This window comes from Sorex araneus, chromosome 4 (genome assembly GCF_027595985.1).
Source record: "Sorex araneus isolate mSorAra2 chromosome 4, mSorAra2.pri, whole genome shotgun sequence".
Lineage (NCBI taxonomy): Eukaryota > Metazoa > Chordata > Mammalia > Eulipotyphla > Soricidae > Sorex > Sorex araneus.
The window spans coordinates 14,585,585-14,601,612 of NC_073305.1; the positions used below are offsets into that span (position 1 = coordinate 14,585,585).

General features: G+C 39.0%; 1 protein-coding gene across 1 annotated transcript in view; it reads right to left on the minus strand.

The window, feature by feature from the left end:
- COL6A6 (collagen type VI alpha 6 chain) overlaps nt 1–16,028 on the minus strand; it is a 113,303-nt gene that overhangs the window by 35,457 nt on the left and 61,818 nt on the right. The window contains 5 exon segments of the mRNA XM_004603930.3: nt 2,428–2,490; nt 3,300–3,335; nt 5,605–5,655; nt 6,572–6,634; nt 11,292–11,354. Of these exon segments, the coding sequence (XP_004603987.3) occupies nt 2,428–2,490; nt 3,300–3,335; nt 5,605–5,655; nt 6,572–6,634; nt 11,292–11,354 (276 nt within the window).

Below are 16,028 nucleotides of genomic sequence, written 5' to 3' on the forward strand. Positions count from 1 at the left end.
TGGTGAAGGTATGAGGATTTAATCAGTATTTGACTGTGACTTAAACCTGAAAGCTTTGTAATTTTTTTTCACGGTGATTCAATAAAATATTTCTTATTAAAAAAACATTAATTTGGGGGGGAGGATTACACTCAGTGGTGCTTGGAGGCTACTCCCTGGCTTTGTGTGTAAGGTACTCCTGGGATTGACCACACGCAAAGCACATGCTTGATCCCCTTGTACTGTCTACCAACCGAGCCCCCAGTTTATAATTTAAATGTGTCTAAGACATCACAATCATCTAACATGAGTCAGATTGTATAAGTCAAAATATAGAAGAAGAGCTTTGACATAAAGTCCAGGAAACCTCCCGAGAGTAGAACACAAAGTAACAGTAGGGAAGAGATCTGAGTGTGTGTGCTTGCACTTCCAGGGAGGTGTATCTGGCAACGTCTAGAGATGTTTTTAGATGACCCAGAGATGGTGAAGTGAGAGGGATGCGGTTTCACATGAGCTGGCCTCATTCCATGATGCACAGGGTGTCCCTCACAAAGAGAATTATTCAGTCCCATGAGTCAACAGTACAGAAAATGAGAAACCTTGCTTTGAAGTGGGTATGTAACATTGATAAAAAAAAATTAAAAAGCAAGTGAAAAATCATGTATCTACACATGAGACAGAGTAAACATCTTGGAAAATTAAAGAAAAATTTTAGGTGAGGGGAAAAAAATGAAGGTGAAGATTTAAAAGAAAAAAGTAAGGATCCCAAGAGAACAGCAGCACTCCACATTCATGCAAAGATCTACCTCGACTCTTCCCATGGAAAATTCTGCCTTTCAAGAAGAAAACCTGAGAGTTTTCCAGGTCTAAACTCCAAGTTCAAGAACTCCTACAGAGATGTGGGAAAAAGCGGCTTGGCAGGTGAAATGAGCAAGTTACCAACAGTGATGAATTATACAAATTGGGGGGAAGGGAAAGGGAGAAATTCAACTACCTAAAGCCAAGAGGAAAAATTTATATATTTTCTATTTGTTATTAAAAAATGATGAATGTGTCATTTGGGGATGAAGCCTAGCAAACAGCTGAGCATGTTTCCTTGTTTCCCATGTTCTAGAACGAACTACTCTATGAACAAGTGGAGGGAAAGGATCCAGAGATATTTCTTTTCCCTCAGAGATATTTCAATGTAGATGACATCTGGATTATTTTGAAAGTCATTTCCAACTGTCTTTCTAATTACATCAGTCTTCAACACCGCTGCCCCCCACCTTTTGGAGATGATAATGTTAAAGGATAGTTTTCCAAAAACATGAGGAAATGAGACCCAGCTGGGAAGCAGAAATCCTCTCAGGAAAACAATGGAGTTCAAAAGAACTTTCCTTATCTTGTATCCCTGAAACCCAAGTGATTGCTAAACAAAGTTTGTGTTCTTATTTGTAGAAAAGAAAAATAGATCAGAGTAAAATGAACTATGGTAAAGCAACTAGCAATCACTACCAATATCTATTTTTCAATCAGATTTATGTTTTCCTATTAATTGAGATGGTATTAAGATCAGTTAACAGTTGAACTTACGATCTTAACTTTAAATTAAGATCTTAACAGATTAATTGTTAACTGATCAGTGCTGAAGAAGAGAGACATAGAATGTTTTGAGAGATAATCATCTGATTGTCTCTTCTAAAGCTTCCATCTCTTTTCTTCACACTGTAAGATATACAATGAAGTAGCAAATGCCAAAATCTGCTCATAACCCAGTGGGACCAAAGGATGCTGATATCACTGAGATGTACCTGAAATTTAGGTCTATTCTTAATGCTCTGTTAAGCGCACCTAAGCATCCCTCTTTCCATGACCAGGAGGAAATAGTAAGTTATAGAATATGTTCCAGGAGGACATAGTTAGTTATAGAATAAGTGGAAACTTCCCCACAAGATTCAGAAGACACTATTCAGTAAATAAAGAGTGAACTTTTTGAAATACACCTCATTAAAAAGTAGTTCACAGGAGTCTTAATAGTGAAGCTACCAGTGGGCTTTAGTTTGCATTAAATCAGCCAGGGAAACAGGGTTAAACTCACCATATTTGAACAGTGCAAATTTCTGTAACATTTTTACAGTTACAGTTTTAAAAGTTCTGTAACTTTTAAAGTTACAGTTACTGTAACTGTAACTTTTTTGGATCACAAGCATTTCTTGAAAAATATTCCTGTTTCCAGTATTAATAATGGTACCTTGGAATCTAGTGATGGTGAATGCATTCATTGAAAGCCACCAAATCATTGCCTCTTGCTGGCATTGGAGGATGAGTAATGTATTTCCCTTTCTCCAGTTTTCCTTAAAAATGCACATATTTTACAGGTAGTTGGGAACAAGTAATGATGCAAAGGATGGAGAAGAACCCCTTAGCATTTGAGATTGAGAAAGCGGTGGAGTCTTAAAAGCTTACCATCTTGCCTCTAGCTCCTTTGGGTCCAGTTTCTCCTGGATCACCGGGATCTCCAATTTCACCCTAAATAAATACAGAAAAATAAATGACTATTAAAATTACAGATTGTATCCCAGTGTTTTTGTTCAATTTTTTTTTTCAAAAAATCATTTTGGGTCACATCCAGCTCAGAGCTTACTTCTGGCTCTGCACTCAGGGATCACTCCTGGTGGACTCAGGGGATCACACGAGGTGCAGGGGTTGGCTGCGAGGAAGGCAAATGTCCTACCTGCTGTGCTAGCCCCATGTATCCTAGTGTTTTTAAGTGGAATCTAACCTGAAGATGTTCTTTCAGTCTTTGAGGTGTTTTGTCTTGTTTTTAGAGTATTGGACACAACACAGTGCGTGCTCCATATTTTACCTCTCCAAGCAGAACACAACCTTCATGGAGACCAGAACTGTCCTCTTGATCATTTCCCCTGACCTTACTTATCACAGGTCCTGAGGTCGGCAAATACTTGTAGCAAATGTGAAAGCTTAAAGGGAGAGGACATCGCTGCTAACATAGTATCAGAAAGGAATTTATAAACATATCGGAAACACTGATCTAGGTGAAATCTTGTAATGTTAGATCTCCTAACACTTTATTTTGATCAAGGCAAGGACAAAAGAGAGAGGGGAAGGCTTGAATACATGTAAAGAGGAGATTTAGAATTATTCCCTTCACTTATAAAAGACAAAACTAATTAAAGAAAAAATATGTTCTTAAGTCTGTTTCTTCCCTACTTCTACTCATAAAAATTTCTTCTTGTTTACAGTTATACTTCTCCTGTCCTCTAATACATTTTATAATCCCAGGGGCACTTCTTAGTTGTTAGAAGAGTACATGGTACCTTGGGGCCACTCTCTCCAGGAAATCCTTCTTGTCCCTGTAATTGAAAGTAGAGAAAGTAAATGAATGCCTATTTCATTAAGACAGGTTTCTGAAGCACTGTAGCACTGTCGCTGTTCTATCACTCCAGCCTAAGATAGGTTCCTATCACTTTTAATTTTACCTGCTGACTTTTTAAATTTTTCTTTAATTTTTCTATATCTCTGAAACAAGGAAGGGCCCAGATAATTGAAAATAAAACTATACAGCATCATTTGAGAAACTAACACTAATTTCTAAATTCAGTAACTTCCTAGTTCAACCAATACATTATAACTCTCTAAAATAAGAGTAAATATACAGGTCAGGGATGAACTGGTTCTCCCACTATTACTGGTAATTGAAAAAAAGCCTACTTGATTTGTCTATTGTCTCTGAAAGGTTCTTAAAATGGATTTCAGTGGAAAAATTCGGCAAACTGAGTGCCTGAATTTGATAATTTATTTTTCAATGTCTCCTTTGGAGAAAAGCTGTCACTGAAAAGCCTTTAATTACCCTCATTTGATGAGAATGTGCATCATTTAAAACAAAGTTTATTTTCTGATTAAAACCAATTGCTCCTTAAATGAATATAAAACAAAAGAAAACAGGAAAAATCATCCCTATCTCACTTAGAACTATACTTTTTTTTCATATTTTCTTTTGTCTGTTTGAAATGCAAGTTAGTACCATTAGGGTTGTCTGACTATAATGATTTTTTTATATGATGGTGTCACATAATACTTCCTTTACATTTTTATAAGCATCATATAAATTAATTTTGGAGAGAGCTAATATTTCTACGCTGTGGGTTATTAAATAGTTTCCTTTCGAGAAAGTAAGATTGTTTTCAATTATCTTCTAGCCAAATTAATATCTTACTGGAAATATCCTATTCATTTACTTTTTTTCCAAAGAAAGTTCAAGTTCCCTTTGGGTTTGTTGATTCTTCCAGATAGCTTCTTCTTACATCATCCCTACTGGAACTTCACTGAACAATTACACTTGATGATTTCAGCCTCGCCATCAAAATTGTGCCACATTTCTTCACTTACAAGTTTTCTTTTTATATCTCAGTAACTGCTGTAGGCCTTAAAACATTTTTGAGAGAGCATATTTATAACTATGTTTTTGTGAAAGTAGCTTTTTCTGATTTCCAAGTGGTTTCTTCTGCTATATAGGAATCACTGGTTTTGGTAAATTTATCATATCCTCAAGACACTTAAATACTCAGTGGCAATATAAAAATAATCTTTCTCACATAAAGTTAAAAGACTATTTTTAAGTCACTTCTTGGTCCCAACGCATTTAGAAAGACCTTGCCAGGAGATATGGCTCAGTGACTAAAGACTCAGCTGGGTAAGTCTGAGGTTTCAGGTTTGACTGTTTGTCCTTCCTGCCCACGTGTGCCCAGTGTGATCTGGCAGCGCTGCTCTCTGACTCCCACAGACCCACAACACTGTGTGTGGTCTCCAGTCACACACTACACAACACCACTGCTAAAGAGTCGAACACCAGAAAAGCACCAGGGACGGGTATGGAAGCAACACAAGCAAGAAGGTGTGTCCTCCCATCCCTGCAGCAGCAACAACAAAAAAAATAAAGGGAGAAATAAATAAATAAAATTATATGATAAAATACAGAAATCAAGCAGCTCCTAAAAAAAAAAAAAAAAGAAAACACCCTGAAAATATTGCAACATCCTTCACTAATGCCTGAAATAAACACAAGAGGAAGGCAAACTGGGGGCTGCCTTCCTTAGTTCCCTGGACTATTAGTAGCACAGTAGCACTGTCGTCCCGTTGTTCATCAATTTGCTCGAGCGGGCACCAGTAACGTCTCCATTGTGAGACTTGTTTTACTGTTTTTGGCATGTCGAATACGCCACGGGGAGCTTGCCAGGCTCTGCTGTACAGGCAGGATACTATCGGCAGCTTGCCGGGCTCTCCCAGAGGGACGGAGGAATCGAACCTGGGCTGGCCGTATGCAAGGCAAAAGTCCTACCCATACTTAGTGGTAATGTTAGATATTTCAGTTCTGGCCACATATTCTTATAAAGAGGAGAAATTTATTTTCCAGTGTTCCATTGTTACTTCGTCATCATACTTTCTCCTCTAGCTCATGCTCCATGGGGTATCAGCAACTCCCTTACTAAAACAGTTTTGATAAATGTCTGAAACTACCTAATGCATGGCTTTCATTTTTTGCCCTCTTAGGTAAGGCCACCAAACAAAATAAGCAAGAAAAATTAAATGGTAAATGCTCACGTTCCATGAGCAGTGTCTTACCTTGGCACCTTTGCTTCCGATGATGCCATAACCCTGGTTGCCATCATTACCCTGTGAACAAATCTGAAGTCACCACATGCTTTCAAGCCTCATTCACAAGAGAACAAGGTGGTCAGCTTTGGGGGTTGACAGGGGAAAGTAGGATGTAGAATGTTCCCTCAAAGGCAGGTTGGAGACCGCCTGCTATTTGGAGTGGCACTAGTGACCACACTCTCTAAGGTGAGTACTGAATGGTGCCTGCACTTTTGTCTCATCCATAAAGGGGAACAATCGTACCTGTGCACAAAGTGTCCTTCAGACTCAGTCATAGGAACAAAAGGAGGCAGTTGTGTTATCTCTTTCAAGTAACACTTGTATTTTGATATTTTATCTCTAGCCCATTTTTCAGTTTGCTAAATAAAAATAAAGAACTCCTCAAGGCTAGACATTGGTTACTATTGGACCCAGCTCAAAGGTCTTGGCGAGAATTGCTGATCACTGGCAAAGTGGTCTGGATTTCTGATGAACCTGATGGTCAGGTTCTGATGGGAGGAAGCATTTGATGAAGAGTTATGGTGATGCTAAAGATAAGTTTGATTTTTTTCCTTTTGGCTCTTTGCTCAGCAATCGTTCCTGGCAGTGCTCAAGGGACCATACGAGGTTCCCAGGATCAAACTGGAATCGGTGGCATGCTAGGAAATTGTCTTACCCTGCTGTCTGAGCTCTCCAGCCCCTAAAGACAAGTATTATCCATTTGATCATTTGGCTTCAAGAGCATCCTGGAATGCTTGGTACCTGGAAAGTTGCTCCCCTTGGCAATGTTGGCTGAGCAACTAACACAAGATGAGAATAAACTCGCCATTTCTAGAAAACAATACAGCTGGATTGGGCTGGTGAGCTTTTATACTTTCTCCAGAAAGCTGAAGAGGAGATTTACTGAGCTAAAAGATTCCCAGGGCCAGAACAGAAGTAGTGATAGAAAGCAAACCGGCAAGCCTCGGGGACCAGGAGGGCCAAGAGCTCCTTTTTCGCCCAGGTCTCCAGGGTCTCCCTGTCAAACAAAACAATAAAACATGTCCTGGTTAGGTGGGTGCTTTGCTAGCAGAAATTAAATGTGAATATGCAGAGATAACAGTTTACAAGTACATTCCTGTGTGTCACAAACTGTGATGCCTCGGTCACATATAGTTTTGCGTAACAAGGACTGTGGGTCGTGCAAATGATACAAGAGTCAGTGCCGCTGTTTGACTAGTGAGATCTCCTACATGGGGTTGTTGGATACTAACCCTAAGTGTTTTAGACTTCATCAGTGAATTGCCCTTTTTCCTTCTCCCTGAGGTGCTTACAGTGCTCTTGTGAGCACCCTAGTTCCCTGAGTTTATCTTTAACCTTTCCTTTGTGCTTTACCTCTCATTGTCACAATTCCCCAAGTTCATTTTGGTTACTTACAAGCTAAAACTTTCTGGAAACACTGGATTTTGTATTTGTAGTGAATGGCTTGCTTTTCTATTTCCCCTGCAGCCTTTTCATATTTTACTATAGAGCAATATTCTTTGCTTAAACACAGAAAGACCATTAATGCTGCTCCTAATATTTGGGGATTGATTGACTCTAAAATATATCTACTCCTGGTCTTCTGTCAAAATTAGTTAACTCAGGTTTCAGTTGTTGTAGTTCCTAACACCCAAAAAAGTCCCATTCTAACACAGTGGGACTGGGACGTACCCCGGACGAGTGGCAAAACTACCCTGGCATCAAAATGGGACAGTCTAGACAGCATAAATGCATGGTCTTGATGCAAGCTGTTAAGATTTAAGGGACAGGACTTCTATAGGGAAGGACAAGCTGAACTGGTCTAAGGACTTAGTCTGGGATTTATGGTAGAAGCCTTGCTTGCTTGCAGAGCCCATAGAACAAAGCTTTGGAATCCATATCTCTTACTGTGTTTATCCAAATAACTGCAAATATTAATAAGAAGTAAACTTAATTGTTTAACATGCACAACATAGGGAAAGAGAAAAGCAACATAGATGTCCCTGGGAGACAAGTGTATCTTTGAGTTAAACTTCCTAAGAAAATTCCCTCCACTCCATTTATAATGATCTCTGTAAATGATCAATCACACCGATGTGCAGTCCTGTACCCTGAACCCCCTCAGATGTTCTGTGAGTATGCTAGCAGCTCTGCAAAAATGGGCCATTTTTTACCATCTATCTGTGAGTCCCCTGTCTCTTCATTCCTCTACTGGGGAGGTCTGGGGAGGACAGGGAGGTGGCTCTCGGCCACTGAACGCACGCATCGCAGCACCTACACTCTGTGAATTCACATTGGTAAATTAAGCTGGGAAGTTGGGTAAGCTCATGACAAAGGGCCATGCCCTTGGAAATGAGTCAAGCCTGTAACTGCTTGAGACAGGAGCACAGTTACTCCCATGGGGATCCATGCAAATCCAGCTGACCCATGAGTGGAGTTTGAAGGTTTTCAGAGTGAATCAAGTTGACCAGAAAAGCATGACATCCCTGGCAGTTTCCTGACTCATAGAACATCCAGGTGGGTTTTAAACCCATTTCACAATTATGTGGGGGAGAATCCATTGACTTGGGATAGTTAATGCTGATTTTTGCAAAAACAGATTTAGAAAAGTATGTGAACTTCTTATTTATTTATTTATTTATTCCTTTTGGGTCACACCTGGCAATGCACAGGGGTTACTCCTGGCTCTTGTACTCAGAAATTACTCCCAGCGGTACTTCGGGGACCGTATGGGTAGCTGGGAGTCGAATACAGGTTGGCCGCATGCAAGGCAAACACCCTACCTGCTGTGCTATCACTCCAGCCCCATGAATTTCTTTCTTTAAAAATGAATTTGATTTCTTTAAATGAAGTGGAACCATACCTAGCAGAGTTAGATGTATAGGGAGGGAAGTAAGAGGTACTGGGGATCAAACCCACTGGTGTCTCACACATTCAAGGCATGTATTCTATCATTGAGTCACATCTCTGACCCATAAACTCCTTTTCCTAAAAAAGAAACACTTATAACTTCGGACTTACGGATGTGCTGAGAAGATTGTACAGAGATGCTGTATCTCCCACATTTAGTTTCCCCTGTTGGTAATATTGCCAATTACATGTGTTGGGCACGTTTATCACAATGAATGAACCACTACTGATTCATCATTGTTAACTGAAGCCCATATTCAGATTTCCTTTGTTTCCACCTACTGTCCATTTTTCATAGCATACCTCCTAGCTCCTCAGCTTGGGGAGGGGGGGTTACCCTTCAGGGCAGTGAGGGGACCCACTGCCTGACTCCTGGGGGCCACCTGTTGAGCTCTGGGTGTTCATCTCCCCTGGAAAATGAACTGATCCGAGTCAGACAGGAATATGTGTTTGTGGCTCATCTCAGCAAATAATGTGCTCAGAGGTCTCAGTCCATCCTGGCACTGCCCAAAAGGTTTGGGTTTACTTTGAGGTCATTTATCTCCAAAATTCTTATAAAAGTCCCCTTCCTTACTCATGACCATTGACACAGTGACCTTGCCTCTCTCTCCTTGCATAGGCAGGTTGATGGCTGTAGGGTCTTTCTAACCCCGCAACCCTCTCATGATCCCTGCCTGCACCCACTGTGGGTTCCCTTCGTTCCCTTTGCCAGCCTTCCCCACATACTGCCGTGACATCTGCACACCCACATCAGCCCTGCCCCGTTCTAGGATAAACTTGGTGCTCACCAGCAACATCACATCCCTTTCGGCTTTCTCCAGGATGAGAAGGCAGCTCTGTCTCTATTTCAAACTTCCCTTTCCAGACTATTGGGTTCACCAAGCTTTGGAGAAAGCCCTTCCACTGGGGGACTGGGGGATTTCCCTGTCTCACATATCTTCCCCACATCTCTCTCTCTCACCAGTTGTCTTTGCTGGTCCAGAGTAGATTTCAGCGCTCCCTAGCATCCCTGCCTTGCCAGCTAGCCTCTCTTCCAATATGCCCCAACCCCTTCTCTCTCCCTGCATCTCATCTGCTATGTCATTTCCCAGTGGTCTACTTCTTTTCTCATTTTCCTTACCACCCCTTTCCTGAGTTTCTCTTCTCTGTTTACATATGCGTTGCACTCTCCTCTGTCATTGAAAATAATTTCTCTGACTCACATTTCTTCTCATCTCTCCAGAGCATGGGGTCAGTGTTCTCTTCCTCCCTTCCAAAGCTTAGATTCTAGCTTTCTAGACATTTCTTCCTCTTAGTCTGACCTTTACAGGCTGTCTTCTCTTCCTTTCACCTCTTTGGAGCTTCTTGGTCATGAGATGCCACACCACTCTCTCCTCCCATCATTCCCTTTCTACACTGATGATACTCTTGGCCACTTTCTTGAGCCCTTCTCAGCATCCAGGAGTGGCTAGGATGCTGGTTACCTTTTTTTTTTCTTCCTAATAGAGTTTTGTCATTCTAGTCTCACCCCCATTTATAAACATTTTCAAAAGTGAATAAAATCCAATGGCTCTGAAATTCATCTCTCCAATGTCCTCAAATCCTCTCCTTGAACTCCACCCTCCAAAGTAAGAGGATATTTTGTCCTACTGCTCTCTACTTTCCTATGCTGTGGATGGGGCCAATTCTGCTGGATACTCAAGCTCATATTGCTTTCTTAGTCTCCTAGCTCCCCTACCTCCTTGACTCCAGATAGATATTGTCATCACCATGTCGAGTCATCCTATTGGTATGTATCTGGAATCAGGAGAGCAATACTAGTCAGTCTTCTAGTTTCTCCTTTCTCAGCTTTAAATGGTTTACACCAAGTTACCCATATTTAAGATCTTCTCAAGTCATAAGTAGAACTTTATGTGCTACTTACTGATATCAGTCCTCAGAAGCTTTCTTTTGGAACCCACCAGATAGGATCTGTTTTCATCTTCTAAACCCCACGTTCAGGATTTTCCACCACTATTGATTTTCTTCACACTATTTCTTCTACCTGAAATCTCCCATAAAAAAATCTCTCTGCTCACAAAAGGCTGACTTTCTAAGGCTCACTCAAAGTCTGTATCTTGATATCACTGTTCTTCACCTAGAATTGATACTGTGTTCACACCTTCACTTCAGTTCTTTATTCTGGACCATGGGGTGTTATTAAATTATTGTCTTGAAAATGTTCTAAAATTTGCAGGGTTGATTCCACATTGTAGTTATCCATCTGTGACTAAGACATTCTTTCATTAAACAAATACTTAGCAAGAACTTGCCATATGCCAGCCATTGGTTTTAGCACCAGGGTTGCCTCAATGAGCCAAATAAACAAAGATCCTTGATTTTCTGGATATGAATGCTCAGTCAGTAAATTAGGGCCTTTTAGTAAAGAGATAAACAGAGGAAAGAAAGGAAGGAAGAAGAGAGAGCAGAGAGGGAGGGACAGAGAGCCATAGAAAGAGACAAAGGCAAGCAAGCATGCCTCACAATAGCCCCCTCATTCCCTGAGGCCTCTTAGATGAGATTGGGTGTAACCTTATGTGAGATTATGCTGAGTTGGAATTTCTGACCTCATCCTGGTCCACACCCCCATCCATAGATGTGGCTGGCTCTCTAAGAATCAGGCTGGGGTACAGAGGCCATGTGATATGTTCTTCTTTGTGTTGGAAAGACTCTGACTAATGCAATCTGATACACTTCCCTGTGAGAAGAAAACCAAAATTCTGGTGGGTGTATATGAAGTGACCTACTTTATGTCCTTGGCTTCCCAAACGACCAGGACTCCCTGCCTTTCCTCCTGGTCCTTGAGGCCCCTGAAATGAAACAAGAATTATAAATGTAGCAGAACATCAAGCCATTTTCCTTTCAACCCTTTTGTATCTCTTCTAAGAAAATGAACCACAGATGGGAAAAGAGTCATGGCTGAGTTGAATCCTGCTCTGGAAAAAGTATCACAGCTGTCAAATAAAGACTAGTAAATAAAAGAAAATTAATAAAGTAATTCATGCCAGATGTTGCCTAAATGATTGTGCTTCCTTGTGAATCTTCTCTTCCAAAGAGATTTAATTCAGGCTCTCACCATTTTTCTTTTACATTAGGTGCTGCAAAAATGTCTTACATACATAAAAAGCATTTCAAACAAACTATGTTATTATTTGAATAATATAGTTACTGGTTCCTTGCTTTGATAGAAAGCATTTTTAAGGCAAATTTACTTTATTTGCAAATAATATTAGTTGTAAATAAACAATATGTTTATTTCATTTGAAAATTCAAGCAACTACTATAATGGGTTATCATTCCTAACAAGATATGGTCAATTGGTATAAGACAAATAGTCTCAAATATTTTTCTCTTCCCTATTGACTATTTGGAAAAGAAAATATAAATAAGTTCTTCTTTGCCAATAGAATAAGTGACTGTAAAATACTTAGAGAAAATTTAACTTACTCTACATAAAAGTTTAGGATCTTAATTTAAAAAATCTTAAATAGGTGGATGAACATACATATGTTCTTATAGAAAATCTGTTTGATTGAAAATCCTCCAACATTCTGAGAAGCACATTTCATTGAAACAACTTTATAGCTTAATATTTAAAAAACTATAATTCAGATACCACACTGCTTGCCTCTGGTATTGACAATTAGAATCAGATTTTTTCCTTTGGGATATCCAAACATACGGCAACAGAAATTTTTTTAGTAAAACTGTTTAAAATGCTTATAAATAATTCCAGTACCAGTGAATTGAAATAATTTTCACATTTTTTTGTCATGGTTACAATAATTTAAAAATAAATAAACCAAATTTGTGTCATAAGAATTATACTTAACAAATGACTTTTGCTCAGAAGGGATAAAAAGTGTTACTAAATTATTCATAATTGAAAAAATAAATAAACAGCTTATTTAACAAACATAAAGCATATAAAATGTACTACATAGATATATAGGACTGGAGTGATAGCACAGCGTGCAGGGCAATTGCTTTGCATGCGGCCGACCCGGATTCGATTCCTCTGTCCCTGTAGGAGACCCCAGCAAGCTACCAAGAGTATCCCACCCACACTGCAGAGTCTGGCAAGCTATCCATGGCATATTCGATATGCCAAAAACAGTAACAAGTCTCACAATGGAGAGACTTTGCTTACTGGTGCCTGCTCGAGCAAATCGATTAACAATGGGAAGACAGTGCTACAGTGCTACATAGAAAATATATAGAAAAGTCTTTTGGACAATAAAATAGCTACTGAGAAAAATAATAAGGACCTTTTCACAGTCTTCCATCGTTTCCCTTTTTCATTACCTTGTATCAATGTCTTCACCCACCATCCACCATAGTGTTCAACCCTTCTAACTTTCCCACCCTCCGAGATAGCTCTTACAACCTTCATATTCAAGTTAGTAGATTTTTTTCTGTCCACTAAGTTGCCATGGTCTGTCTTGGTGTCTTTCTGATCTCTTCACTTCTCATGCCGACCCTCTCCCCCTAACCCTTCCTGAGTGGTGCCTTCTTAGTTCAGGTAACACTTTTACAAAATGTCATTATTATCTCTAGTCCAATACATTTAACTGAAGGGCAGATATATGTATTGAAGGTCAGTGAAATTTCTCATGGAAAATGATTACCAATATTAATCTTACTTAGCAGAAACCAAGTTTTTCTTCTTCCTTCCTTCCTTCTTTCTTTCTTTCCTTCCTTCCTTGCTTCCTTCCTTTCTCTCTTTCTTTCTCCCTTTCTTTCTCTCTCTTTCTTTCTCTCTCTCTTTCTTTCTCTCTCTCTCTTTCTTCCTTCCTTCCTTCCTTCCTTCCTTCCTTCCTTCCTTCCTTCCTTCCTTCCTTCCTTCCTTCCTTCCTTCCTTCTTTCTTTCTTTCTTTCTTTCTTTCTTTCTTTCTTTCTTTCTTTCTTTCTTTCTTTCTTTCTTTCTTTCTTTCTTTCTTTCTTTCTTTCTTTCTTTCTTTCTTTCTTTCTGCCTTCACTCTCCTTTGAAACCCAGGCTAGATGCCAAAGAATCAGACTTCTCTGTAACTCTCTATCAGAACCCATCAGCCACAGGTCCTACAGATTCTCCTTTCAGTACCTGTCTCCCATGACCATGGCCAGCCATACCTACCTTCAGACGCTTCTTGTCTCCAGCTGAATTCCTGGTGTCATGCCTATGACCTGGCCTCTCTCTAAATCATTCTCCACCCTCTTCTTTTGATTTAAGATGCAATGTTGATACTGACATTTAAAAAATTCAAATAAAATTCATGTGCTTAATCCATTAAGTTCCCCAAAATATTGCCAACCCGTGCTCTGGAGATATCATGAATCCTTAGTCACCATGTTTACAGTCCATTAAACAGGCTGGTATCACCAGATATTTCTTGTTCTCTTCCACCTCCACACTGGTGCCAATTGCTCTTTTAGGGGATCCATCTCTCCATCTAGTGAGGGCCCACATTTTCTTTCTCCTAAAAAATATTACTTTCAATATCACTATTTCAAGAGTACCTGCACCTATTGGCTATATTTGTTGACATAATTGCCTCACAGATTCTTATATGTAACTGTTTATTTACTTCTCTATCATCCACCAATAGAGTTGAAATAATGTGTTTGTTAAATAAGTTGATTTTCATACAAAATTTTCACACACTGTATTAGAGACAAAGTAGAATGATTTTTAACTGAACAGAAGCTCACTTTCTTTGCTTTCTATGCAAACATTACACACTCCATGGGATTTCTGCAAGATTGTTGTACTAGGGTTGCCTCAAGCACAATAAAAGATTATTCTTCTTAAAAAATCCTAAGAAGTAAAATATTCCTTGGGAGTATAAGTGAATGGGTGAGTGGATGGATGGGTGGATGGCTGGATAGATGGAGACAGTCTTGTTATTAGACCAAAAAGCCTCATTCTGTTTCCTGGGGAAGACCATACAAGGTCACAATCTGTGACTACTTGAATAGGGCTCTCGTTTTAATGAATGACATACCAGATATTATTAAAATACTTCTAGTAAATAAGGAATGATGTTGGTTTCCTCTAAAAGAAAGAATTTCTGTCACCCTCAAGATATAAAAAATTCCCAAAGTGTCTTGATCTGAGATATAAAGCAGCTGTTAAGTATAAAGAGATGCTTAACAGAAATTTAAAGGGAATGGCATTAGCCAGAGGTCACACCCTCATTTGTTTGGTTGTAATGTGGCTTTTTATTTTATGCAAGATAAAATACTAAGTGGTATATATTAAATATAGTCTTTTTTTCAGTTCTCACATCTACAATGCATGAAATACGTTATTAATACTAAAAAGATTATTAAAGCATATTCTCATTAAAAACAGATTATTAAAGCATTTAAACATAAAACATTCAGTTAAGAAGTCAAAGAGATGGGAATTGAACCTGATTTTTATTCCAGAGATTCACTCCCAATCATTCTACTTTGACTTTTGTTCTGGTATTCATGAATTCTCAGGCTCTTATCAAAGATATACCAGCTGGGACTAGAGTTAAAAAATGTAAATTTCCCCCACCAGGACACTGATCTAGAGGAGTCTTCAATGATATATCCCCATTGCAGAGAAAACAAAAGCAGAAATAAACAAATGGTACTACATTAAACTAGAAAGTTTCCTCACAGCAAAATTTATGTGGTCTAAGACACCTCGTTGATTAGGAGAAAATATTTACACAATATACATTAGATTAACAGCCAAGCTATGTAAAGCACTCTCAAAATTCAATAAAAGAAAATAAACAACCCCATAAAAAATGGGGAAATGAGATGAACAAACACTCCCTCACACAGGATATAAAGATGTCCAACAGACATATGAAAAAAATGTCATCATCGCTATCATCAGGGAAATATAAATCAAAATCACAATAAGATATTACATCAAATCATAGAAGTCTATATAAAAAAATCTGTGAACAATAAATGCTGGCAGGGATGTGATAAAAACAAATACTCATTCACTTATGGTAGTACTGGTGTATGGTTAGTCTTTTTGAAAAATGATCTGGAGACTGCTTGAAAATTAGCTACCAGAATCTCCACTTGACCTTGCAATCCCACTTCTGGGCACCTACCCCAAGAATAAAAAATTCATTAATTCAAAAAGAGATGTGAACACCCGTGTTTATTGTAACATTATTTATAATAGCCAAGATCTGGAAATAATTCGAAAGAAATTGTGGTACAAATGCACATGAAATATTACTTAGTTATGAGAAAAGATGAAATATTGCGTTGTTACTCTGATGGAATGGGAGAGTATCATGCTAAGTGAAATGAGTCAGAAAAAGAAAGACAAATACGGGAAAATCTGGCTCATATGTGGAGTATAAAGCAACAAAGAAAGAGATTAGACAATTCCTACTGAAAACAAATCACGAGACACGATCAACAGAACAGTGAACTAAGGAGGCTATGTGACAACAGTGGAGGGACCTTAACATTTTGGTGGTGGTGCTGAAAATACACAATAAGAT